Source organism: Silurus meridionalis, chromosome 10 (genome assembly GCF_014805685.1).
Source record: "Silurus meridionalis isolate SWU-2019-XX chromosome 10, ASM1480568v1, whole genome shotgun sequence".
Lineage (NCBI taxonomy): Eukaryota > Metazoa > Chordata > Actinopteri > Siluriformes > Siluridae > Silurus > Silurus meridionalis.
This window is the reverse complement of record NC_060893.1, coordinates 5,440,137-5,468,018: the sequence shown is the minus strand read 5'-3', so window position 1 is coordinate 5,468,018 and position 27,882 is coordinate 5,440,137. Positions and strand designations below refer to the sequence as shown.

Sequence of the window (27,882 nt, the reverse complement as noted above, 5' to 3'; positions counted from 1 at the left end):
CTCTTTGTGTGCGTTTTTTTTTTTATTCCACTGAATACGTCACAGTAAATACGTCAAATACGTCACAGTGAATATATTACAGCTCATAATTAGACATCAAATGGTGTATTTATTTGGAAGATGTCTACGGCCTTACGATGACATCTATGCAATTTCTCTCCAGCAACATGAACATGTAGTGTGTGTTAGTATTGTAATTTGATCTGTGCTTGATAAAGCAGAAGCAGGTACACTACAGAATAAGTTGGATAGTGTGAACTCTTGAGAGTGTGCGTCGGACAGGTTCCAACTACGAGGACGTAAAAGTTTTGTAAACCGTCCCTTCCCAAAAAAAGTCTAAAAGTCAATCCAAGGCAACTGTATATATTTGCTCCATAATAAGAACCATGCTAATTGTTATAGAATAATAATAAAAAAAATAATCACATTCCAGTCCAATACTGATCATCATGGCAGAACACCTTTACACAGATTACCTCTGGGCTTCTAACATAGCAGTCAATGTCTCAGTAACGGAGTGTATCGATGGATGATCTGGTGCTGGTGACGGATTTCAGGGTGTAGAAAAACCTGTCATGGAATCTGGGTGTCCTTCAGTTCTCTTCATAGAAGAACCCTAACTTGGCGACGGACATCTCCCGTCTCAAGCGCATCACCTCGCAGAACATCTGCTCGGCTGCAGGAAGAGAAAGACTTGGTGTTAATGTCAAATACCGTATGTATGGAACAGAACAAACTGAATTTTGTTCTTCATAAGCATATAAGGGGGAGCTATCGCTTACCATCATGTCTGACCAGACCCTGCTGGATGTATCTGATGTAAGTAAAGAAGTTACACACTGCTGTGATCTAGTGTTCGAGCAAGGAAGACATAAGTCACATATATATATACATATACACACATAATCAAAAGGTGCAGGCTATTTGTTGGTACCCCAAATAATAAAGACTACAGCAGGGGGCGGAGCTACTGTAGCCCACATTGCTATAGAAAATAATGCTGTTAATGCTCGATGGGTCACAACTGTTTTGGCAGCAAAAGGAGGACCAACCCAATTTTAAGCAGGTAGTCATAATGCCTGATTGGTCTATATGTAAAAATGAACAACAATTATGAATAATAAAACGAAGTTGGATCTACTTAAGCTTTAGTAGAAAGTAAAAAAAAATAAAAATAAAAAGAATAAAAAGACAGAACATTCAGTTGTTTGTACCCTCGCTCTGCTGGAAGGCGAGATGTAGTAATAATTCTCTTTATCTCCCAGTTTGATGCGATGTCGGCAGAGATGAGACATTCCACTCAGAGCACACTTCCTGCACTCGCACACAAGAGACTTATTATCAAACAGTAGACCATTGTCTGTAAATCACTAAACATCCAGTCCAATGTAGTCAAAAAAAAAAAACACACCAGTCTAACAAAAATCCAGGTTCTCCTCCCAAAAATCAGGGTTACTTCAATAACACTATTTTTTATCAGGGGCATCCAAAATATTTTTTTAGTGGGGACCAGGTTAGACCTCATGAAAGTATCAGAGAGCTGGTCATATACACATACTGTATATCTACTATATTACAGTTAACAAGAAATAATGAATAATAATAATGACACAAAGTTCATTTCTTTTTGTATGTGGTCCCCACTAATCTTAGCCGCTTTTACCCATGGGGTCAAACTTTGGACACCCCTGTAAGAATAAAAGGGGAAAAAAGGATAAAATGAAGAGAGAGTGTGCTGTTACAGGAACAAAAACCATGCGATTAGTGCATAGTCCCCTGTCCTGAAAAAACTGTTATAAACATGTTATAAGGCACTACAGACTCTTTTTTATAAATATGAAATACTTACTAAAGACTTTTCCAGATCAACGCTAACAAGTTTTTTTTGTAATCTGCATATTATAAGGCTCAGATTATGTGGTAAAACACCATGGTGTGTCCATTATATGAATCTTACGACAGCGTTTTTAATGCCACCTTAAAAAAAAAAAGTATATTACGAGATTAAAGTCGTAGCAATACGAATAAAGTCACACACCGTTGTTTAACTCCTTCATGGACGATTAGTTTAATTCAATTTAATTTACATTTTCTACATAACTGCTGCAGTGTAAGTTTCTGCTCCTTGCTGATGTGCCAAAAGACAAATTTTCTTAATGCTAATTTATCAAATCCTACACATTTATTTTATGGGAAACAGCCAAAAAATTCAGCGATTTCTCTTAAAATATTACCAGTTTAATCTCGCATTGCAAAGAGAAACATTTCGGCTTTATTCTCAGAATTACGACTTTATTATCTTATTGCTACGACTTTAACCCCTATATTTTAATGTGCCACTAAAACACTGCCGTAAATAGTTACAGAAATGTAGAATGAACAATTTCTTTAATATACACTTGTGATTGACCTCACAGCCAGAACTACTGTCAGCGCTTTTGTTACACAGCATTTTTTAACACCTTTTTACCAATCAGATTTAAACATTGAAGAGCTCTGTGGTTTGAAACACTATATGGACAAAAGTATTGGGACACCTGACCTTCCCAGCCATTTCCGGTTCTTTCGCAAACTGTCATCGCATCGCTGAAGGCATGCAATTGTGGATGCAAAAGCGTGAACCTTTCCCTTCACTTGAACTAGGAGCCTTTAAACTGTTCCAAGCATGACAATGCCACTGTGCACAAATCCAGCTTCATGAAGATATAGAGTGGAGGATCTCTTTGGCATAGAGCACTGACCTTAACCCTAACACCTTCGGGATGAATACCTGACTTTACTAACACGCTTGTAGCGGAATGAGCACAAATCTCCATAAGCACACTACAAAATCTAAAACATCTTCCCGGAAGAGTGGAAGGAATTATAAGACCAAACTGGAACTAAATGTGGAATACAATGCTCAAAAAACCCACCAAAAAACAATTTTATATATATAGTCTACACAAGCTCCCCATTAAATCTGTCACTTAACGGTCTCAAGCCGCAGTATCTGAGTGAACTTCTGTACCATTATGATCCCCTATGCCTACTTAAATCAAAAGGTGCAGGCTATTTGTTGGTACCCCAAATAATAAAGACTACAGCAGGGGGTGGAGCTACTGTAGCCCACATTGCTGTAGAAAATAATGCTGTTAATGCTCGATTGGTCACAACTGTTTTGGCAGCAAAAGGAGGACCAACCCAATTTTAAGCAGGTGGTCATTTATAAAAGATAAATAAATAAATAAATAAATAAATAAATAAATAAATAAATATCACATAGCATTTATACGACCAGGTGTCCGCAAACTTTTGGGAATATAGTGCAGAAAATCATTTAGCTTAAATAAAAGTGTGGCAATAAATTTACTTATTTTTCCAATTCAAAATAGATTTGTAATAAAAAATAGCTACATTTAATGCCACACTTTTGTTTAAGCTAAATAATTATTATTATTACACACCAACCAGTGAAAGGTCCAGAAACAAATTCACATTCTCCCAGCTCATACCAAAAGATATGTGGTAAGTAAAAAGGCAAGAATTAGAACGGCGATTTGACACGATAGGCTTCTGAAGTCACTTACGTCTCTACTGGTGCTCGGCAGCCACTGCGAAAATAACCCCATATTAAACTGATCAAAATGTGATTGACGACATGGTGCCCAAATCGTAATGTGATTACCGTCCCCGAATGAAACGTATGCATCGAAACGCTATGCTACGACGTTGTGTGTAGTGCACGACTCACTTGGGTCCTCCGCAGTCAACAGCGGAGGTCTTGTCCATCTGCGATGTGGTCAAGGCGACAGGCTCGATAGTCAGAATGTTATTCTCCACAGCGCTCTGAACTGACCGAGACAGCTAGAGAAGGATACAATGATATGTTCTTTCACAATGTATGCAAAAGATATCTAATACATATGCATACATGCTTGAACGACCTTACTTCTGAGCAGGTGAAAGAAAGACAGGGTCCGATTTCCTCGTTGTAGATCCGGGTCAGGAAGGCAGATGACCGATCCAGACTGGGTTTCTCTCTCCAGGACAAAAACTCAGCAAACAACACAGAGTCCAGCTATAAAGAGCGATAAACAGTCGTTTTAATTCTTTGGATAATTAAACATAATATCGTGTTACTACAAGACTCATACGCGATATTGGCAAAAGTTTGTGGACACCTGGCCATAAGACTCATATGTGACTTATGAACATCTTATTCCACATCTACTCCTTATTTGCTCTTATAATAACCTCCACTCCTCTGGGCAGATGTTCCCCTAGATTTTGGAGTGGGATTGTAGAGATCATTCAGCCACAAGAGTGTTAGTAAAGTCAGGTGCTGATGAAGGTGAAGTGAGGAGGCCTAGGGTGCAGTCAGCATTCTAATTCATCCCAAAGCTCAATAAGTTTGAAGTCAGAGCTCAGGAGATCTTCCACTCCAACCCATGAAAATCACATCTTAATAGAGTGTGCTTTAAGTGAAGAGAATATTTCATGCTACAACATCCAAAGACACCCTGAACAATTGTGTGCCTTCATTTCTGTGGTAATGGTTTGGAAAAGAACCACATATGGCTAGAAAAGTCAGGTGTCCCAATACTTTTGTCCATATGGTGTATTAGAGAACAACTGATTTTTCTTCAGAAGACGTTTATTAAACATTTCTTCAATCTCAAGTTTCTCAGCACTGGAAAATCTTCAAGGTTCAAGATTTTTTTTTGTCTTCAGGAACTAAGCAGTTTGTGCTTTCTGGTTTCTCAGTAAAAACACAAGCTGAATTTATTTATTTTTGCATTCCCTTGCAAACAAATGCAAAAAAAAAAAAAAAAGTTTCCATTTCATCCTGTAACTTAAGCGAAAAGTAGAATCCGAAAAAAATATGTACAGTACATAAATTGCAAGAATTCTTAATATTGGACTTTTATTTAGTTTGTGTTTAACCGATGATCCACTTTAGATGAAATCCATATGGTCTGAAAGCCTGCTTCGCTTGAACAAATCCATCTTACACATAATCTGAACTTTCCTTATAAGGTTAACATCATACATGTGCTTACGTTTCAATAGTAATATAACAGCCGTAGTCAGTCAGCGTCATTGATATTTAACTAGAGTTGACTAGAAACTTTCCATGGGGACTAACAGGAATTAAGGGGAATAAACTGGGAAATTTAAATAAAAAAAAAAACCTGCACATTTATCAATCATACAGCACAAATACTGCAGGTCTGCTGAGGCCACGCCCCCTACAGTGTAAAATAATTCTTTGATCCCCTGCTGATTTTGTGTTTACCCCTTACAAATAAATGAACAGTCTAGAAGTTATATATTCTGTCTGTCTGTCTGTCTGTCTGTCTGTCAGTCTGTCTGTCTACACACACACACTGTATAATCAATTTGTATTTGATCAAGTGAAAAGTATTTGATCCTGTACAAATCAGCAAGAATTCTGACTCCCACAGACCCAAATTATTCCTGTACCATTAGGAAAGTTCTCCTATTAATTCATTATGTGTATAAAAGACACCAGTCACAGAATCCTCTACCATTTGAACCTCTCCACCACCATGGGCAAGAACAAGCAGCTGTCAAAGGACGTCAGGGACGAGATTGTGGACCTGCACAAGGCTGGAATGGGCTCGAGTAAAATAAGTATTTAATCCCGTACCAATCAGCAAGAATTCTGACTCCCACAGACCCAAATTATCTTGTACCTTTAGGAAAGTTCTCCTATTAATCTCCTAATGATAAATAAAATGTATTTGTTAGTTTTCAGTGTCCTATCCAACGTCGTGTGTAAATAACTAGATCCTAGCGAATGTTAAAATGAAAATGTGTTGTTTAGGCACTAAATGTATAAAGTGAGGTGTCCACAAATTTTTGTCCTTATAGTATATATACACTGTATACCTCTTTTTCTTGCCGGCTCGTGTGTGCGTTTTCGCTGGGTGGCTCTGATTGTAGCTGAGACAGAGTGAGGGTGGCGCTCTTGTTGCGCGTGTGTCCTCCCGTCCTCCCAGCTCTTCTGGACCCTGGGGAGAGTAACTGGGGGTGGAGCTGGGGATTAGGGGAGGAGGGGGTGGAGGTCAGCACGAGGGTCTTTAATGCAGTCACTTCTGCCTGAAGCACATCAATCTAAAATGGGGGAAAAAACATGTACAAATGAGACTGATTTTAGGTTTACACTTGAGCTTATTAGTATTAAAATAATACAATACCTTGCCCTGTGCCTCTTTTAGCTGCTTCTCGGCAGTGGCCTGTTTAACATTGGCCTCCCTCACCATCTTGTGAGCTTCCTGGAGAAATAATTTCCAGGCTCGGGTAAGTCATAGTCATACCTTAATACATCAACTACTGAATATGTACGAGGTGGTATCAAAAAGATTCAAAACTGGTTCTGTAATACGCCAACAGGTGGCAGCACAAGGCTGCACGCGCAGTCACAGGGAGCACCAACCTTCAGAAGACTGCCCTGTGTACATCGGGAGCTGTGCAACTGGTGCTGTTCTGACCACGTGCGCACTCTTTTACCGAGCTCTCCTCACACGCGAGTTTCTCCAGGAAACATCGTCACTTCGTCACCCACCCTACTCGCCAGATTTGGCTCTTGTAGACTTTGGCTTCTTCCCGAAATGAAGATCCAGCACAAATGTTGCCGTTTAGACACCATTGCGGAGATCCAGATCGATTCACAGAAGGTGCTTGACACGCTTCAAAAAGACGACTTCTGGGACAAATTTCAGAGGTGGCAGTAACACTAGGGGCGCTGTATTGCCGTGGAAGTGGACTATTTTGAAGGTGACGGTGTGTAAACGTTGATAAATAAAGTACTTTAAACAGAGCTAGTCTCGAAATGTTTTGGCACCACCTCGTAGTATGCTTAATCCCTCTCATTTATGCTAATAAAAGAAGATAAACGAAACAGGATTATACCACTGACAATCACGAGTTAATGCATTTCACCTCAAACAGACTTGCAGTCAACTCTTCTAGTTCCTGCTCCAGCTGGTTTCTCAAATGAGACAGGCGCTCACATTCTTCCCCCTTTAGCTTCAACTCCTGCAGACAATATTATTAAAAACGTTCATTGGACAGGACAGTTGAATGTAAAGCTCCACCATAACTAATGCAATCAATCAATCAAATATGATCAAAAGTCATCACTCTCAGAACTCTCTGAATTCTAAGCTTAAGAGTTTGATCATGAAGAGGTATTTTCTTTGCTTTTCCTGTTTAGAGGTTGGGAATTATGAGTTACAATCTCTTTCTGAAATGTAGCCTTTAAACTCTTTATTTCCATTTTCAAATGAGGAAAAAATAGGTTTCATTTCATTGTGTCTTAAATGATGTTAACTACTTTATACTGGACCAAGTGACTGTTAAATCACTATAAAAACACTGCATATAACCTCTGTACAATCATGCAATGTGTACTATACAATATAATATGTACTATACAATGTACATATTACATAGTATATCTTTTTTACTATCATTACATCTGCACTATTTTATCTATATGTATCTTTATATCCTTACTGAACATTCTGCCCAACATTTCACAATCATGTATATATGTGTATATAATGTGTGTGTGAGGAGAATATTTATTATCACTTATATCAAAGTCAGAAGTATACATACACTTCCTTAGTATTTGGTGGATTTGCCCCGAAACTGTTTCACTTGGGCCAAACGTTTTGGGTATCCTTCCACAAGCTTTCTACAATAGTTTGCTGGATTTTTGGCCCACTACTCTTGACAGAACTGGTGTAACTGGGTCAGGTTTGTAGGCCTTCTTGCTCGCACTCGCCTTTTCAGTGCCGCCCACAAATTTTCTATGGGATTGAGATCAGGGCTTTGTGATGGCCACTCCAATACCTTGACTTTGTTGTCCTTAAGCCACTTTGTAACTAATTTGGAAGTATGCTTGGGGTCATTGTCCATTTGGAAGACCCATTTGCGCCGAAGCTTTAACTTCCTGGCTGATGTCTTCAGATGTTGCTTTAATATATCCACATAATTTTCTTTTCTCATGATGCCATCTATTTTGTAAAGTGCACCAGTCCCTTCTGCATCAAAGCAGCCCCACAACATTATACTACCACCCCCATACTTGACAGTTGGGATGGTGTTCTGAGGCTTCAAAGCTTCGTCTTTTTCCTCCAAATATACCGTTTATCATTGTAGCCGAACAGTTCAATTTTTGTTTTGTCAGACCACAGGACATGTCTCCAGAAATTAGGATTTTTCCCCTCATGTGCAGTTGCAAACTGTAGTCTGGCTTTTTTATGGTGGTTTTGAAGTAATGGCTTTCTCCTCCCAAAGTAACCTTTCAGCTCATGGTGGTACAGTATTCGTTTTACTGTGGATAATGACACTGTCTTACCAGTTTCAGCCAGCATCTTCACAAGATCTTTTGCTGTTGTCCTGGGGTTGATTTGCACATTTCGCAACAAAAAACTTTCCTCTCTGGGACTCAGAATCTGTCTCTTTCCTGAGCAGTATGATGGTTGTACATTCCCATGTTTTTTATACTTGAGTATTATTGTCTGAACGGAAGAACGTGGGACCTTTAGGCATCTGGAAATTGCACCTAAGGATGAGCCATACTTGTGGAGGTCAACAATTCTTTTTCTGATGTCTTGGTGGATTTCTCTTGATTTTCCCATGATGTCAAAGAAAGAGGCTCTGTGTTTGAGGTGTGCCTTTATATGCATCCACAGGTGTGCCACCAATTAACTCAAATGGAATCAATTAACCTATCAGAGGCTTCTTAAGCTCAGAATGGAATCATCTGGAGTTGGGTTTTTTTTGATAAACTTAGTGTATGTATACTTCTGACTTTGATAAAAGTGATAATAAAAATACATAAAAATTCTTCCTCGCTCGATTCTGACATTTACCAAATGCAAAAAATATGTTAATATTTATTGATTTAAAACAGAAAATGTTTACTCTGATTTAATGTATGACAGTAAAGAAATAAAAGTTTTTGTGTTTTTTCTGAAGTGTATGTAAATATCTGGTTTCAACTGTACATACATATATATATATATATATATATATATATATATATATATATATATATATATATATATAGTAGACTTGTTTATTCAGCTTGCACATTTCTTAAATCTATCTATCTTCTTTGTTATAGTTTGAACATAGGGCAAAAAAAAAAAAATATATATATATATATATATATATATATATATATATATATATATTTTTTTTTTTTTAATTATATTTTCTGTTATTTTCTTTAAAAAAAAAAGGATAAAAAAAATTAAAGATTTTCTTTGTCCTATGTATCTATTACTAAATCCCTAAACTCCCTTATATTGTCCTTTTGCTCCAGTGTTCAGCATTTAACACTGTAGTGAAATAAAAATGAAATGAATACTCTGAAATAATGGTTTGAAATGCAAAGTGATGGACTGCAGAAGAATCGAACACGCGTATGTGATCTGAGCGAAATCACTGGTATACAACGGATCAAAAAAGTTCTTCCTCTAAAATTGTTCATACTTTGTTCAATTATTTAAATATTTTTTTCCAGAATGTCCATTAACTCATTCTCACTGCTGGTAGCTGCGAGGTGTTGCGATGGAGTTTAATAGGAAATGTGGCAAACATTTTACACGCCGATTCCAGACTAGGAACCGAGTTGGAAGAGATGACGTCATACGGAATGTGTTTACATTCGTTTAAGCTTGTTTTGCAAATAAAGTTTCCGCTAATTTACTGAATTTGTGCGAACTTTTGGGACATAGCGGTAAAAAACATCACACTCATGACTGCGACTGGATGTACCTTCTGTGCAGCATCCAGCTGCTCTCTGAGGAACTCTGTGCCTTTTTCTCTGATCTCTATGGAAGAGCTTCGGAGTCGAGACACTCGTCTCTCCCTCTCAGTCTCTGTATCCTCCTGGAGCATTGTTTCTCCTCGACTTCCTCGTCCAGACTCTGTGCCGAGATCCAGATCTGCCTCTAGGTCAATCAACCTATAGAGACAAAGAACTAATTATGCTACTGGAATTGGAATTGAGGATCTCCTGCTTTGGAGATCTACAACCCTATCAAACACCTTTGGAATAAACCGGAACGCTGACTGCACTTCAGGCCTCCTCACCTCACCTACATCAGTTCCTAACTGGCTGAAAATCTACTTTTTTGCTGGTTTGTCATGTCAGGCCAGTGGTTGTTCTTTCAAACTAGGAGACCAAAATCTGTTCCAGCATGGCAATGCTCCTCCACACAAAGCCAGCTCCATGAACTTAGGGTTTCCAAGGGTTGGAATGGAAGATCTCAACCCTATTGATCATCTTTGGGTTGAAATCCTTACCTCACCTACATCAGTACCTGACTCCAAAATCTAGTAGAACATCTGCCCAGAAGTGAAGAGGTTATGATAACGTTCTTGTGATCCAATTTCATCGCAGGATACTGCTTGTTCGTGGTTGTTTACATGAACTTGGAGACATAAACCTGTTCCAGCTTGACAATACCCATGACAGCTCCATGAAGATATGGTTCCTTTAGGCTGGAGTGGAAGATCTTCTGCTTTAGAGCTCTAAACATCTACATCAGTACCTGACTGAATGAGCATAAATCTCAAACAAAAGCACACTCCATAAGCTAGTAGAACATCTTCCCAGAAGAATGGAGGTTATTATGGCTTTTGCCATGTCATGGCAGAACCAGTGCTGGTTTATAAACACTTATAATGATTCAAGACCACAATTAGAAGTTGTAGAAGGCCTGCTTAAAGGTTCATAAACCTATATAAAGTGCATAAGTGCTTCCAAAATGTCCTAAGATTAAACAATGTGTCTATTAAGAAATAAAAAAATCGTAAACAAAAAGTCTTAAAAGAGCGACAGGCTTCTTGGGGAAATATGTTGAATGGTAGGTTTCAGAGAGAGAGGAGATCCACACCCTTCTTACCCCACCGCTGTTTGACTGAAGCATCCGATTCACATGTCGACAACTGAAAACAATAACAAAACTTTGCCGTAAAATTACTTTTAAAAAGATTAGTGTCGGAAAAAACACAGTCTTCTTCCACGAGTCCACGAATTCCCTCTCCGAGACTCCGCACTGAGCCGGAAAACTTTCGGTGGTTAGTCCAGCTGGACTGGGTCACATGACCGCCGCAGCTCAGACTCCGCCCTCTGAAAAAAGGGAGACACCCGGAAACTTAAGTAACCCTGCACTTTTAAGATGTGTGACGTCACGACGCGGGGTTTCTAAAACAAAATGGGCGTGGCCTACCTTTTTCTTTTCCCCGCCGCCCCTTTTCAGTGTTACGTCTCAGATCCCTACTAGAGGCGATTCTAGGGTTTGTTTGTTTTTTACAGGGTGGCACAGGGGGGGCCAAGACCCAGTCAGGGGGGCCCATTGGAAAAGTCAAGTGGAATGACATAAAAATAGCACTGCACAAGTGCCTGGACAACGCATCTCTCTTTTTTTTTATAAATAAAAAATATTGAACAGACAATAACTGTGCCTGACTTTGTCCCCTTTCCATTTTTTTTCAAAACAATTCTGTCTAAACAAACGTAATCATCAATGTTACACAAATAGTATATTTAATAGTCACATTTAAATGTTAATCTCCTGTTTTAGCTGTGAAATTGGCAGCACTCTAAACCAATGGCATTGTAAATATACGGGAAATAATTGGCAGTGAACCAGACAGTGAATAGGTGTGTTCTACTTCGTGTGACGCTAAGCTGTCGATTAGCGTATGACATCAGCTCGTGAGATTTTAAATGCACCTGAATTGCTCCTGCACCACAGATGTTATTCTCTGTGCCACCCCGTGCTACCCCGTGCCACCCTGTAACCCCCCCAGCCCCCCACGTTTAGACTCACCCCTGGGTTAACCCTCAGTGCAGGGGTGCTGTAACATCACTGAGACCCCAGCTCTAACCCTAACTTCCTAACATCGCTGAGATATTCAAAGAAAGATTTTCACTGTTCTGTAAAGTATATGTGACAAGTATAAAGCACATTTCTTTAATACCATTATTATGATCCCACAGCTATAAAAAACATCAATATTAAAGAGAAACGAAGTATAACAGAGCGCTGAATCACAGACAGGTATCTCATACAGTGTGAATGAAAGGCATTACTAAAGCAAGAACCCCATTAAACACAATTCAACAAGTCTCCTTTCACTGTAGCCACAGCTGCACATTTAACTAATAGCAAATTAGCAAATTGTGTGTTTTTGTGCAGAATTTGTCCCACCATCCTTTTCAGTTTTTCTAAAAACAGCTTTTAAAGCTAAACAAATATATTTAAACTTGTGAAGTTTGTTACAGGTTGCACAGACCCAAAAAGCAGACATGATTCTATGCCTTCCAGAGGGCGATTGAAGTTTAAACTTGCAATCTGATTGGTTGAAAGCAACACTTTCAACAACATGGATTTAAAGTTACCAAGTGGCCAAATTGTACATTTTTGTGTTGGCCTTTTGGCAATACATGATGTGACGGCTGAAATTTGATTGGATAGAAACTCCAATGCAAAATTCCACTCGGTGAAGCACCTGAAAAAAAATTTAACGAAGAGAACACCGAACATTGGAAAAACAGGTGAAACGCTGTATAGGAAAATATAATCCATCTAAAAGTTTTTTGCAATATGTATTTACTATTAAATCCACTAGTATTTTTTTCAATCTCTGTATTCAACAAATGTAGTGAAATAACAATGAAATGAACGTGTATGAATTAATGAGATTAAAAACAAAACGAAGGACTACAGAAGCCCCAAACACGTGATCTGAGTGAAATCATTCTGATATACAGCATGTCCCAAACATCAGCAAATTCATACCCTGATGTTTTCTCAACCTCTATTTCATAAACGGTTAAAAAAAAATCTATAAAGAAACTATGGCTCTAAGATAAACCACCTTCTGTCTAGTCAGACTGTTACAAAGGATGACTAAACAGATGCCGTGAATGCATTACAGCAGAACATGTTCATGTTAATGGGCTATGTTCCACCAATTGTCCACCATTTTCTCTTATAATCACCTCCATTCTCCAGGGAAGACGAGAGATTTGTGTTAATCAGTCAGCACATTAGTAAGAACAGGGACAGCTGATGATTGGGGATTGGTTTGGGTGTGTATTTAGCATTCTCAGGGAGAGCAGGACACTCAAGTTCTTCCACTGCAACCTTGGCATGTCCTCAAGGAGCTCCATTGTGCAGTAGCAGTGTCATGCCAGAACTTATCTGAACCCCTTAGATTTGGATTCTGCAGCATACAAAGGCATACTGACAATTTAGTGCTTTGTGGCAACAGTTTTGAGAAAGACTTATGTATTAGAATTATGTGTCTACATGTTTTTGGCTATGCGGTGTAGTAGTTACAGATGTCACAGATGTTATACTGATCTTCATTATCATCATATTTCATCTTCAGTTTATCTATCATTTTCATTTCAATTCATTGTTGTATTTGTTAACCTTCACCACTACTTGTTTTGTTCTTGTATAACTGGTATGGCACTTTTATTAAAAAGAAAATGTTGCCATTAAATGATTTGTTTATCTTCAATATACACCTTGTACAGAGTCAAATCTGTGGTGTATCCAGATCGCCAAATACTGAAAGAAATGGAAAATATAGCCTCTGTGCTATTAATTAGGATTTAACCATAAACCTTTAGCTGTACTGTCTGATCGTAACACATAACTACAGATTTTCCTCTTTTAAATAATAAGAGCCCCCTTTCTAAGAAAACGATTTATATAGATGTAGAAATTGGCAAAAAAATATTCCATTTAAATGACCTTTTATCACATTAAATAATAGTGATAAAGTCAGAACATTTATTAATATAGCAACGCTAAAAATCATCACGCGTCTTAATTAATTTGGCATTCATTACAACATACTTTCCAACAGGACATTCCTTAACTCGGCTGTGGTTGTTTCTCCCGACCTCTGAAGAATCCTCTTTCCCGAAAAATACATGGGAGGAGTACAGTGCTATTCCTTTGCTGCCTGTAACCAGGAGCTCATATCCAGGGCTGGGTGTGGATCCTGCTGGAGGAGAAGACGAGATACATACTGCGTGGATTCCCTCAAACGAATCCATCTTCCAGGGAGATCTAATAAATCCAACCCACGGATCTGTCAGGCTTTCTGCATTGGCACCTCCATTGTTTTTAAGTATTCTCCTGTGCCTGGATAGGAGAGGAAAGTGATTTCTCTTTCCATTGTAAAATTACGACAATGTGATCATTCTCTACAGATCTGTTAGGTGTCAGACCCTCTACATATGTGCTTTGTTTATTGTCTAAATCTTTTTCCTATTTTTTCTCTTTGTATGGTCTTAATTTCTCTTAATAATGAAACACAGCATTTCATAATGGGCTCAAACCAACTCCATGGACATGGGTCTATTATTGTTGCGCATTGTCTAAAGATCTGAAAGGGGGAATACCAACTTGTGATCAACTATCTCCTTGTCTAGTCAGAATGGAAAATGTTCAATGATTAAGCTTAACCTGTAGAGGTTTAGGTAATATTTACAGCCACAGTTCAAAGGCCTATCGGGCTGATATACACCACTACATTGTCCTAATTTAATGTTGGCACAATGTTGGATTGATTTTAGGATTGTTATTAAAAAAAAAAAATGCTCCTTTGCTAAAAATGGCAAAAAAATATAGAGTTTCAGACCTAAAAGTGATGGTGTGCTGCTTTAATTCCTGAAAGAAGGGATAGAAAAATAGCTGTTTTGATTTGATGATCTTTGTATGCTTTGTATACATCACTAGCTGTGGATACTATAGAGTAATAATACATATTAAATTAAAGTATGTGCTACAATACGAATACATGTGCTGATATAAAGAAAAAAAAGTTTGTTGTCCTAGAACTCATTTTTTTAATAAGATGAAGAATGTTCCATTATAAGTGTGTTTTTCACAAATGGTGTACTTGAGGTCATGGGCTGTTTCTGATTTATCCTACACTTCAGCACAAGTTAATCATAAGTTAATGGAAGTGCTAATTCAGTGGTTAAAGCATTGGACTTTAAATGGAAAGGTCATGAGTTTAAATCCAAGCACCACCATGTTGCCACTGCAGGGCCCTTGAGTAAGGCCCCTAACCCCCACCTGCTCAGTTGTAAGTGGCACGGGAAAACTGTCGTGAATGTTAATCTGTCCGATAAGTTGTTTATATTAACTGTCTGTTCTTTTGAGTTGTCTGGATTCTTGTAGTTAAACATAAACATTTCTTCATTTTCTGTACTCGAGAAAATATACTCGGATTTTGCTTCGCTTCATCTCCACAGGTTCGAGGGATTTTTGTGCGCTCATGTGGTTTGCTGATTAAACATTTCCCAACCCTGCTTAGATTATACACTTCTTTCCCCATCATGGTGTTATGAGCAAAACAATCTGAGCAAACAGGACCTACATCAGGTCCAAGTGTTTTTGTTTATATTCGCTTTATAATACAGTGATTATTATATATATTATAATTATATAAATATCATGATGTCATTGTTTTTGCTCGCTTGTTTGGTAATAGTTTGTTTACCATGGCCCATGTTAAATTCTTGTGGAAGCAACTACAGTATTCAACTGAATTTAACTGAATTTGTCTTACCTAGCAGTAAATAGTGATGGTATGATAATCAATCGGTCCTTACGTCTTGACAAAGTGAGCTTTAGTAGTATACCAGTGGACTAGGTGGAAAATCCAAACTTATTAAGAAGAATAGGGGAAAACAGTTCCCCTTCAGTGACTTAAGCATGAACAGTAACTTGTGTTGTAAGGGAGGTCCCTCTCACAGCTCTCAGGAAACTAAGCAGACAATGTCATGGTTGCCAGATTGGAATATAATTACAATAAACACACACAAAATATCATATTACACAGGAAATCAGAACGAATAACACAAGAGAAACATATTGTTAATTAAAGATAGACTCATATCATTTTGATATACACTCACCAGCCATTAGAAACACTTGCTCGGTGGTTTATGAATCAATCAATCAATCAATCAATCAATTACTCATGTGTTATCAGAGAATCATGTGTAAGATACACTGTATTAATGCCAGGAGATCAACTTCTATAATACTCAAATTAGTCTATCTGGTACTAATAATCATACCAGAGTAATCAAGATCACATTTATTTCCCCATTCTGACTAAATCCGGCAACTTCTGACCAAAAACAATATGAAATATCAAATGGCAATAATGCAACAATTTGAAAAGCAAATATATAATCTCAAACATTTATTGATCCATTTAGTATATTTGGATGGAAAAAAACATTCCCATCTTGTAAATATCTGCCAGTCCACCAGTTCTTCCCAGGATCATTTGGTTACATTTTGCATTTTTTTTTTTTTCATTCCAGCATCCTTAATTTTATTTCATTGTGTCCTTTTGTCAAGGTTGTGGCTTTCCGCTGTCCATAGTCAGCATTTTCTTTTAATACTCTCAAAATGTGTTGCTATAAAAGTCAGTAGGAGTAAGACAGAGTACATGTGTGTGAATGAGAGGAAGGGCAGTGAAGTGGTGCGGTTACAGGGAGAAGAGGTGGAGAAGGTGGAGGAGTTCAGGTATCTGGGGTCAACAGTGCAAAGAAATGGAGAGTGTGTTAGAGAAGTGAAGAAAAGAGTGCAGGCAGGGTGGAGTGGGTGGAGAAGAGTGATAGCAGGAGTGATTTGTGATGGAAGAGTATCTGCAAGAGTGAAAGGGAAAGTTTATAGGACTGTGGTGAGACCTGTAATGTTGTATGGTTTAGAGACAGTGGCATTGAGTAAAAGACAGGAGGTGGAGCTGGAGGTAGCAGAGCTGAAGATGTTGAGGTTTTCGTTGGGAGTGATGATGATGGACAGGATTAGAAATGTGTTTAATAGAGGTATAGCGCATGTAAGACATTTTAGAGACAAGGTGAGGGAGGTGAGATTGAGATGGTTTGGACATGTGCAGAGGAGGGACATGGGGTATATCGGTAGGAGAATGCTGAGGATGGAGCCACCAGGAAGGAGGAAAAGAGGAAGACCAAGAAGGAGGTTTATGGATGTGGTGAAGGAAAACATGCAGGTAGTTGGTTTAAAAGAGGCAGATGCTGTCCTCTCATTGATGCAAATACGATGCTGTCCTCTCATTGAAATTATTATACTGTAATACATTATGCAACACAACCACTTGCTAATACCTTTAGTGCCTCTGTCTAATAAAATCAGTGAAATAGTAATTTAGTTCACGAGAAAATTAAGTTGTAATCATGAGAAAACAACTTTTGTTATAGTGGTTATTTATTTATTTATTTATTTATTTATTTTCTGTTTGTTTCTCTAATCCTGTATCCATGCTAGCGACCTAAAGAAAGAGAGAGAGAGAAAGAAAGAGAGGGAAAGAGAAAGAGAGTTAGGGAAAGACATTTTTCACACACCTTTACTTATATTACACTACATGAACATACCGTAAATTCCAGACTATAAAGCGCACCCATATATAAGCCATATATAATATATAATATTTTACAAATATTTTTATTTTTAACATAAATAAGCCGCACCTGTCTATAAGCCATCTACACTAATGTACTTTACACAGGCTTTAACGAAAGACACGTTACACACGGTGTAACGGGTGAAATATGTTGCGCTTCCTTTAAGAGCAGAGCGGTATTTTGGGAATAGCCTGACACTGCATTTTTCCAGTATTACTGCATGTGTGCAAAACTGAGGAATATGTCCTTATTATTTTCTTATGCTCATTTCTAAGTTTCTTTGACTAACCTGTAACGCTGTTGCCAAGAAAAATAAAAAAGCACAAGTTTTGGAAACCTGTCTGTGCTTATATGATTTCTGTTGCAACTGGAGTTAGTGAGCTCTCCCTTCACCCAGACTCAACGCGCTACAACGGCTTGTATCTAAACAGTAGCCGACCAAGAAAGTCATTGTTTGCTGTCTTCCTCCTTCCTTTTACAACTATTTCTCTCGGGAGTTTTTCTTTTGGCATCGTCGTGCGTTTAAAAAAAAAAAGCAGCTCAGAACATAGGTGAGGTGCGTTTTTTCGTTTCCGTTCGGAAATTTCCTTGGTCCAATGTTATGGGGTTCAGATTTTTGGCTTGAAGTTTGTGAAAACAGGAAAAACCCATAAATTAGCTGCTTTGTTGTTTAAGCCGCAGGGTGTGAGAAAAAAGTAAAAGTAAACGTGGGAAAAAAGTAGCGGCTTATAGTCCGAAAAATACGGTACTTCATTAATGCGATAATGTGGTTTCTCAAGGAATAATCATTAAATTGGATAAGAACACAAATAACATTTTTTCCTCCAAGTGTTGCCCATTGCCCTGAAATTATGCGCTCTAATTCAATCGAATGTCATTTAAGAGCAGCCTTTAAATGGATTGTTGGTCCATAAAACTGCTCATTGCACTATTATTGGGATAAACTTGTCCTGCCAGTGAATGCAGGTTGTTTTTCACTAAAGGATTACTGTAAATTAATAAAGCACTGCTTCCCCCACAATGCTCTTTTGTTAAAATGAGATTACCAGATCAAGTGACTTGCGTTGTAGGCGCCTCTGTTTTTCTTTTTTCTCTCCAACATCTTTAACTTTGCTGCTGCTCCTGAAGTCCGTTTCCTTCCATCCTGTGAGTAGCTTTAATATGAACTTTTTCTTTTTTTGTCACTATTTTGTGTTGTGGCAGTGACAAAGTATTCAGGTGTTTATTACATTAGAACCCATTTGTGATACTGTATGGAGCCTGGAATCCAAAAGATTTGGGTCAGTGCTCTGACAAGCCATTGCAGAGCAAGTGTACAAATCCCTTGTATTACATTTTATTAGTTTTTCTCCGTTGCTTTAGAGCATTTTTTCGACTCATCCTCAATATTTGGAAACCAGTAAGTGCATTTTTTAAAACAATGTGTACAAACAGCACAGCAAATAGAATTTTTTTGCAAAAAAAAAAATCTCCAAATCCTTAGTTCATCTCTTATAAATAAGTATTTGTGTCAGTAAACATCCCTGTTGTCTTTGTTAACGAACAAGAGAGTCACAATGTTTGGTTATGTTGTCAGTATGACAGCACTTGCTTTCAATATTTCTTGATATAAACTACGGTTTGTGGGATATTGATTGTAAAGTGTGTTCACACTTTTACTGTACTGTACTAGTGTTCATTCATTTGCTGGTTGTTCATTCGTTTTTAGAAATTGTAATTCTGTGTTTTGCTCTGTCGCCAGTTGAAGGTTCACGAGATTCACCTATTTTTCAGAACTAGTTAATAATTGGTTGATCGGATGCAGTACACATTAAAAACAATTGAATAGAAATTTTAACTTGACAGATTTTAACAATGGATTTAACCATTTTGCATTCAATGAACTGATGCCCAGATGTTGTGTGGGTTAATACTATTCAGGTAAGAATCAGTATAATATATTTTAATCAACATATAACAAACAATTGGTGGTCTAGTGATTAGGATGCCTGAAGGATTCAACTCTAATTCCTTTTACTAAATCAACATGTACAGTAATATGCACACAATCACAATATCATTTTCTTATACCAATTTATTGACTTTCTTTTTGTTTAAATGCCACACAGACTTCAAGAATCCGCAGCCCGAGCGGCAGCATTAAATTGTGTCCTGGTAAAGCAAAAGCAGAAAGTCAGCGATGACAGTAACGTACTCACGCAGGGTTGCTGATGCCCGTCTTGGGACCTTTTCTTACCTGCTACTGCGCTGGAAAGGAAGTATTTATAAGCTGCTGTACCGCGAGCTGCTCATCTTTATTGCTCTTTACTACATCATTAGTGTCCTGTACAGGTACAAGCAATCCACTGGCACCATTGCACTGTGGTATTTTGTCTGGTTAAAAAAGCTCTAAGCAGGATTTGGGAGAGATGAATTTGTCCTTAACCAGTAATAGAAGACAATATTGTTTAGGAGAATGTGTATGAATATAAGTGATCACTATATTTTGATACAGATTGCTCTTAAATGATGAGCAAAGGAGGCTGTTTGAGAGACTTGCCATCTACTGTGATCAGTATGCACAACTCATTCCTGTATCGTTTGTACTGGGTGAGTACAGTCTTTATGTTGACCAAATACATTCCCTTCTTCTTGTACATTACCCAAGTCCCAGCCTTTTTTTGACACTCCTTGCAGCAGAATTTCCAGTGATGGAGAGTAATAAAGTAAATGTAATAAATTACTGTACTTAACTAGCTTTTTCACATACTTTACTGAAGTATTTTCATTTAGGTGGGATTCAACTTTAACTTCACTACATTTCAAAGTCAAATATCATACTTTTTACTCAGCTACATTTTGTGAAATCGGTTTCTTTTTGTTTATGAAATAGATTTAGTCTAATAAACTCTCAGAACCAAGAACCATAAAACTCCTTGGCTATTTATCATAAGATACATACAACATCTATATCCTTATAATATATGTATTTTAAATTAGCCTTTTATGCTTCACTGGAGATTCCCCCCTTACTGAACTCAGTTCAGGACCTTAGCACAATCACAAAAAACCTTTATGACATCACCTCAATTAAAGGTAACCAAATCAATTAGTGCTATTTTGACTACTATCCAACTAGACTAGTTTGGCTGTAATTGTTTCGTTGCTACACACATTATGCTAAACTACATACTATAAAGTATAATGTTATGCAGCTAAAAAAAATATATTGTTGCTCTATGCGTAAAAGCACAGCAGGCAACACAGCATTACCCAAGTGCTATACAGTTATTAGCCTATTTTATTAAATGCATTACCCAATACTATCCTCAAAACGAGATGATTGACACACATGACATATACACACCTTTATCTTTTGCATGTTTCCCCCTACTTCCTTCCTCTGTTTTCTGAATTGGGTTACTGAAGGTTTAGACCTTTTTTGTCACCCATAATTGTAATTTGGGTTCAGCTTTCCTTACTGATGTGATGTCACCCAACCACCACCTCTCCTTTCTGAATGTGTATGAGTGATGGAACTTCTTGCGACCAGATTCATTGACCGTGACATGATATAATAATTGACACGACCATGCATATGAGCGATAAAAATGAATAAATAAATACATAAATACATACATACATACATACATACACAAATATATATATATATATATATATATATATATATATATATATATATATATATATATATATAAATAAATTACAATTGATTTTGTTTTGGCCGCCCCGTGCTTGGCACTGTCGTCTAAATCGCCACTGCCAAGCGGCAATCAAAACCAGTTTAAAACAGAGCGCGTGCTCAACCCTAATTGATGGCTTGCTGTGTGTTTGACTATTGACCAGTTAAGTTTTTATCCACTCTAAAATAAAATAAAAAAACAATTGAAAATGTAGTAAAGTTTAAGTAAAAATCTCCCTAAACGGAAATATTTGAGTAAAGCACAGATACGTGAAAAAACTAATTACACAAATTACATTTACTTCGTTACTGTAATAACGTTACTGTAATAATATATGTAAATAATATTACTTGTGTTAAAAATATACAGACACCTTGTGTATCAAAACTTTTGTGTGCGTCTGGTTTTGTGTTTGTTATAAAGATATCAATCCCAAGCTTGTTACTCTGTGTAGACAAACCCGAGTCATAACAGTGGATAAAAACGTAACTGGTCAAGTGCAAAGCGGGCCACCAATCAGGGTAGAGCGCATGCTTTCTTAAGAACTTATTTTGATTGGCGTTTGGTGGTATCTACTTAGCACAAAAATACAGTTTAGCATCAGTTCAACAGCAAGCAGAACATTTCGAGAGGAAAAAATGACTCCTGACTCGAACTCGCCACAACACCCGTGGCCTTATTAAGTAGTTCAAAAGGCAGTTTTGGTTTATTGATCATTTGAATAGATATCAATCAGTAAATATAAATATCTGCACTTGTGCATTCCAGGTTTTTATGTGACCCTGGTGGTATCTCGTTGGTGGGGGCAGTTTGAGAGCATCCCATGGCCAGATCGCTTGGCAATGTTGATTGGGGGACACGTCCGGGGAGCTGATGAAGGTGCCAGGTTGATCCGCAGGAGTCTGGTGCGTTATGCCAACCTGTCTGGCATTCTCATCTACCGCTCCATCAGTACTGCTGCCTATAAAAGGTTTCCCACCATGCAGCACCTGGTACAAGGAGGTACGCTGGATGAACTAATGATGAACTAATAATCCCGTATTATCTATGGTTGTTGTCCTTGTCCAGGCACACTTCCTTACTGCATGTGTTTTATTAAGCCTGTGAGTTCATCTAAATAGCCAAATTGTGCTTCTGATGTGGTATTTAGGAAATACATACATTCAAATGAGAGCAGTGTAACCAATAGATATATATAATATCTGGGGCAGATAATATTTCAAGTGTGCATTACATGTGTGTATGTATGTTTTCTCTATATGAACACAGGATTATCACAGAAGTATCAGAAAACATAATAAGGAACACAGCAGTAGATTTCTGATTTAAGTTGTTTTAAGTAATGGAACAGTCTGTGGAATGCAGTCTGTCTATTGCTTTTGTACCCCCCAGTGTCAGGAGCTCAGCTTGGGATTATGGTCTGTTTTTTTCCAGAGCTTTGACTCTAACAGAGGAGATATACAGTTATATACTTTACAGTTATCATTTTTAGTGAATTTTCATAATGAATGAACATTGGATCTATAGAATTATGCTTTATTAGTTTGTCCCCCTTTTCCCATGTCAGAAAATATACAATACTATAATGAGAGAAAGAAAATACTTCAATTCTGTGTTTCTGATTATCAAGGTCCTCACCAGTTTTCATACATTGATCAAAGAACCCTTGGTCAAAGATTATCCCCGCTCAATGCGTAAAGCAAGCAGGCAACACAGTGCTATACAGTTTTAGCCTATTTTATTAAATGCATTACCCGATACTATCCTCAAAACGAGATGATTGATAGAGCTGCACACACACCTTAATCTTTTGCATGTTTCCCCCTACTTCCTTCCTCTGTTTTCTGAATTGGGCTACTGAAGGTTTAGACCTTTTTTGTCATCCATAGTGGAAAAGTGGAAAAAGTGTATACACCCAAGTGAAAAAATTGTATACACCTTTTAAATGTAATCAGGTGTTACCAATCTTTTGATGTAATCAGGTGTTACCAATAAAATGCAAAAGATTAGTCCTTTTGACAGTATGGTGTTTTGGAGCATTACAGTGTATATCAACATCTTATATCGAATTATATAAAATAACGAGATCAGCCATGATCTGAGAAATACAGTGGTTGCTGCTTATTAATCTGGGAAGGGTTATAAGGCCATCTCCAAAAAAAATTGCCATTCTACAATGAGAAGGTTTGGTTACAAAGTAGGCATCCTTTAGTCTAAGATCAAACAAAAAACCTAAGGGTCTTTTCAAGCACATTGAATGTTCATGTTGATGATAGCACACTCAGAAGAAAAAAGGCTAAACAAGTACAGAATGGCTTTAATGGGAGGGTGGGTGGAGAAAAGCTCCTAATCTCCAAAAACCATACAGCAAAATGACCTGATGCAAATGACAAAATTTGCATCTGAACAAATCACAGTACACACTTTCCCCCTGACTGTACTTTAAAGTGTAAAATGAGCGTTTAGCAGAGTAGATATTTCCTGTATAACAAGGCTAAATAACAAACATATCACAGTTTTATATTTGAGTCTGCCACATAATGAACTTATGTCCATAAAGCTGATCATATAAGTATGCAGACATATACAGGTTATATGTTGCAGGCTTATACAGGTTACAGGTCATATGTTTACACCAATCAGGCATAAAATAATGGCATTATAACATTATGACCGGTGACGTGAATAACACTGATTATCTCTTCATCATGTCACCTGTTAGTGGGTGGGATAAATTTAGCAACAAGTGAACATTTTGACCTTCAAGTTGTTAGAAGCAGGAAAAAATGGGCAAGTGTAAGGATTCGAGTGAGTTTGACAAGAGCCAGATTGTGAGGTCAGGGCATCTCCAAATCTGCAGCTCTTGTGGGGTTTCCCGGTCTGCAGTGTTCAGTATCTATAAAAAGTGCTCCAAGGAAGGAACAGTGGTGAAGTGAGCAAAGGCTGGTCCATGTGGTTTGATCCAACAGACGAGCTCCTGTAGCTCACATTGCTGAAGAAGTTAATGGTGTTGATACTTGACGAGTCAGAACTGTTTTGGCAGCAAAAGGGGGACAGACACAATATTAGGCAGGTGGTCATATCATGTTATGCCTGATCAGTGGCCATAAAATTATGACTGGTCGGTGTATGTTTACATATGTAGCACCAAACAGGATATTTCATTCCATTGTATGTCTTCACTTGAGATGACTTGAATATATCACTGCAATGAGCTGTGTTATAATAACTAGAGTCTTATTCCACTCCAGGACTGATGACAGTAGAGGAACTAAGGCAGCTGGATGAACTGCCGTCTCCTCATAATAAATTCTGGGTTCCTTGCATGTGGTTTGTAAATCTGGCACTCAGAGCACGGACAGAGGGACGCATCAATAACGACGTTGCACTCTCTGCCATTCTAAACGTACGTTTGAGATCTGTATATTTGCAAATATTTAACGAAGTACTGGAACTGATTGTGTTTCTAGTGAATTTAAAAGGAGGTAAATTTGAAAGCTTTGTCAAATTGTACTTGCAGTTGTGTATGTGTGTGTGTGTGTGTGTGTGTCTGTTTTTTCTCCTCCTAGGAGCTAAATACATTGCGCTCTCAGTGCATGAAGCTGTACAGTTATGATTGGATCAGTCTGCCACTTGTATACACTCAGGTCTGACTGATTAGACTAGATTAGTGTCAATCTGATGTTACTAACAACAAAGAGGAACAATTATTTTAGCCTTACACACCATAGTTACACTTGCTGATTTGGACCAAAAAATTCAATTCTTCTTCCTTGTCTTCAATGTTTGAATCAGCATAGAAAGTCCAATAAGTCATCTGCTCATGAAAACTAACATAAATCTGCAATCTTTCAAAGGTGGTAACTGTGGCTGTATACAGTTTCTTCTTGACTTGTCTGATTGGTCGTCAGTTTCTTGACCCCGCCCAGGGCTATCAGGGCCACAACCTTGACTTCTACCTTCCGGTCTTTACACTACTGCAGTTCTTTTTCTATGTCGGCTGGCTCAAGGTACGTTTTTCTTATACTTAATAGAAACTACTTAAAGCAGCCATTTCTACTCATTTTATGTCTGTCATTAAACTCAATTATGACAAAAGGTCGCAGAGCAACTCATCAATCCATTCGGGGAAGACGATGATGACTTTGAGACCAACTGGCTGGTGGATCGCAACCTGCAGGTATCTTCATCTTCCACTGTAGAAAAAATTGGGACAAATTTGATTGAATCATTGGCCTAATACCACCATGTCCGTTTGTACATCGTAGGTATCTCTGCTGTCTGTTGATGAAATGTACGATCTGCTTCCGATCATAGAGAAGGATAAATACTGGAATGAATCAGAGCCTCAGCCACCGTATACGCCTGCCAGTGCTGAACACCAAAAACCCTCTTACATGGGATCCGCTCTGGATATCAAGTAGGGTTGCAAAATCCCAGGAATTTTCAAGACTGAAAACTTTCCATTGGAATGAATGGGACAATATTGGAATTAATGGGAATAACCTGGGAATTTACAAAATTGCAGGTTAGCCTATAACGGGGACATAAATGAGGTTGGAAAAAATCTCAAAGGATAATTTTGTTTAAAACAACCAAATGTAATGCAATTTTAGCTGAATTTCTGACCTGCACATGCATCAATCACATGCACACAGCACATTTCCTGCTGGGCTGCTGAGGCCACGCCCCCTACATGCAACAAAATTATACTAATAATTAAATCAAAATAAATTATTATTTTTTTTAAATCTGTATTAGTTTGCATGCATGTCAGCTTATGACCAAACTCAATGTTTATATTTACGTTCGTATATATGATACAGTTTATATAAATTTCCCCCAATTTCCAATTTATTCCTACTCATTTCCATAAATTCCTGTTAAGCTCCCATGGAAAGTTTCCAGAAAGTTTCCAGAATTTCCACCGCTCAGCAAACCTAATATCAAGTGACTAATCAATAGTCTTTGTGTATTTTCTGCTAGAAAAAAAAACATATTTTGTAGAGCTTCATTTTTTTCCTCTTTCTCCAAGTGTACCTAAAGAAGATATGGAGTTCCAGCATAACCTGGAGCAAATCAAGGAACATGAGGAAGCCAACCATTCCACTCCTCTTCTGGGCAGCCTGACTCGTTTGCTGGGTGTGAAGTCGTCTATTTTTCCCCGATCTTCCACTTCTTCTTCTAGGGCTTCTCTCCTTCGTCGCCGCCCACGTGCACCATTCAGCCGCTTCCCTCTTTATTTCCATCCTGAAGCCCCTGTGTTGCACAGCCAGAACCAAAATCCGCCTGAATGTGACGTGACTGAGTACGCTTTTTCCTCCATGCCCCTATATGAGAGACCTGGTTTTTATAGTTGCCCCCAGACACCCATCCACTGTTTGCCCCCACCTATCAATTGGCCCCGCCCACTCCGCAGGGCGCAGGGCGACTTGGTACACAGCACCAGCTCAATTTCTCATTCTCTACTAGGATCACAGCTTCTGCTTCCTGGTACACCAGGCCACATGCCCCCTACGACATCCTCAGGCTTTCCTGGAAAGGTAGAAGAAAGCTCAGAACACCCCTCAGCATCTATGTTCTCCTTCCCTGACCCTGTAGGAGAGATGTGCAATTCAGGTAAACTGTGGCTAAATCAGGCACTGCTATCCAATCGTCCTCCACCTTCTTGTCTCTCTATGGACATTCCTCCTTTAACAGAAGGACAACTGGGACCCTTAAGCGCCCATACGATGAGTGGAGGAGGAGAGAGAGTGTTCTCCTTCACTCCTCCAATACAGAACAACATTCAGAGCAGCATGAGCTCAGGGTGCATCAACATACCCATTACATCCACCAGCAACACCAACAATACCAACAGCAGCATGGGGAACCTGTGTAATCTCACAGGTCTTGTATCTGGCTTGAGCAGTAACCCAAGACTTGGCACCATGGCGCTGACTAACTCAGTCAGTACCGTCACATCTGCTGCTGCAAACACAACGCAGCAAACAACCAGCCAACACAATTCCCCCAAGGATTCTGGGATCTCATTGTCTGAGAAGGATTTACTGGGCGGGTTATTGGTGCAGAGTGGAACTGTGCAACCCAGTGGGGCGAGGGAACCGTTCTGAGAAAGGGCAAAGTTTTTCTGATGCGCTGGATGAAGTGGGGGATGACGTACACAAACCATGTACTTGAGTTAAAGTAGAGATACACTCTGTATAATATGACTCCAGTAAAAGTAAAAGTGCTGCCTTTAAACTTTCACATGAGTGAAAGTACAAAGTATTTGCCTTCAAATGCAAATCATTTATTACGGCTACAATGTTTCTATTATCATTTTTGTCACAAGACTCTTTGCTTAATAAACTCAGTTTATGTGAAAAGACTCTAATGTTACTCTTAGCACACCGATCTATTAATAGAATGATATTAATGAGTCAAACATTGAATGATATCTAAACCTTTTATTCAACCACTCCAAAAAATTTAATGCAAATGAGGTCGCAGGTGTTGCGGCAAGTTCGAGTCAGGAGTCAATCATTATTCCTCTGAAAATGTTCTGCTTGCTGTTAAACTGACGCTGAACTGTATGTTGGTGATGAGTACACCGAGCGCCAATCAAAACGAGTTTAAAACAGAGCGCATGCTCGACCCTGATTGGTGGATCGCTGCGTGTTTGACCGGTTACGCTTTTATTGACTCATAAATAAA

The 27,882-nt window shown here is 38.3% G+C and overlaps 2 protein-coding genes across 8 annotated transcripts; one reads left to right on the top strand and one right to left on the bottom strand.

Annotated features, from left to right (window-relative positions):
• Window positions 1-343: 343 nt before the first annotated feature.
• rab3il1 (RAB3A interacting protein (rabin3)-like 1) lies at window positions 344-15,790 on the bottom strand. Of its 6 annotated transcripts, none has more exons than XM_046860252.1 (12): window positions 15,634-15,790; window positions 13,908-14,198; window positions 9,802-9,991; window positions 6,949-7,044; window positions 6,204-6,281; window positions 5,896-6,120; window positions 3,932-4,060; window positions 3,734-3,846; window positions 3,570-3,593; window positions 1,215-1,314; window positions 783-849; window positions 344-676 (listed from the first exon to the last, which is right to left on the bottom strand). In XM_046860252.1, exons 2-12 carry the CDS (start codon window positions 14,108-14,110, stop codon window positions 594-596), a joined length of 1,308 nt encoding a protein of 435 aa, XP_046716208.1. In that variant the 5' UTR covers window positions 14,111-14,198; window positions 15,634-15,790; the 3' UTR covers window positions 344-593. The 6 variants fall into 6 exon arrangements, with proteins under 6 accessions (XP_046716208.1, XP_046716211.1, XP_046716209.1 ...); XM_046860255.1 differs by lacking the exon at window positions 15,634-15,790 and adding an exon at window positions 10,935-11,161 and having other exon boundaries at window positions 13,908-14,043; XM_046860253.1 differs by lacking the exon at window positions 3,570-3,593.
• Window positions 15,791-18,574: 2,784 nt separating this feature from the next.
• Window positions 18,575-27,554, top strand: best1 (bestrophin 1). 2 transcript variants are annotated; one of them, XM_046860247.1, is made up of 10 exons: window positions 18,575-18,649; window positions 19,612-19,834; window positions 19,998-20,092; window positions 21,955-22,188; window positions 24,438-24,592; window positions 24,756-24,833; window positions 25,044-25,196; window positions 25,286-25,366; window positions 25,455-25,606; window positions 26,222-27,554. In XM_046860247.1, the coding sequence occupies exons 2-10, from the start codon at window positions 19,683-19,685 to the stop codon at window positions 27,297-27,299; spliced, it is 2,178 nt and encodes a 725-aa protein (XP_046716203.1). In that variant the 5' UTR covers window positions 18,575-18,649; window positions 19,612-19,682; the 3' UTR covers window positions 27,300-27,554. The 2 variants fall into 2 exon arrangements, with proteins under 2 accessions (XP_046716203.1, XP_046716204.1); XM_046860248.1 differs by lacking the exon at window positions 24,756-24,833.
• The last annotated feature ends 328 nt before the right edge of the window (window positions 27,555-27,882 follow it).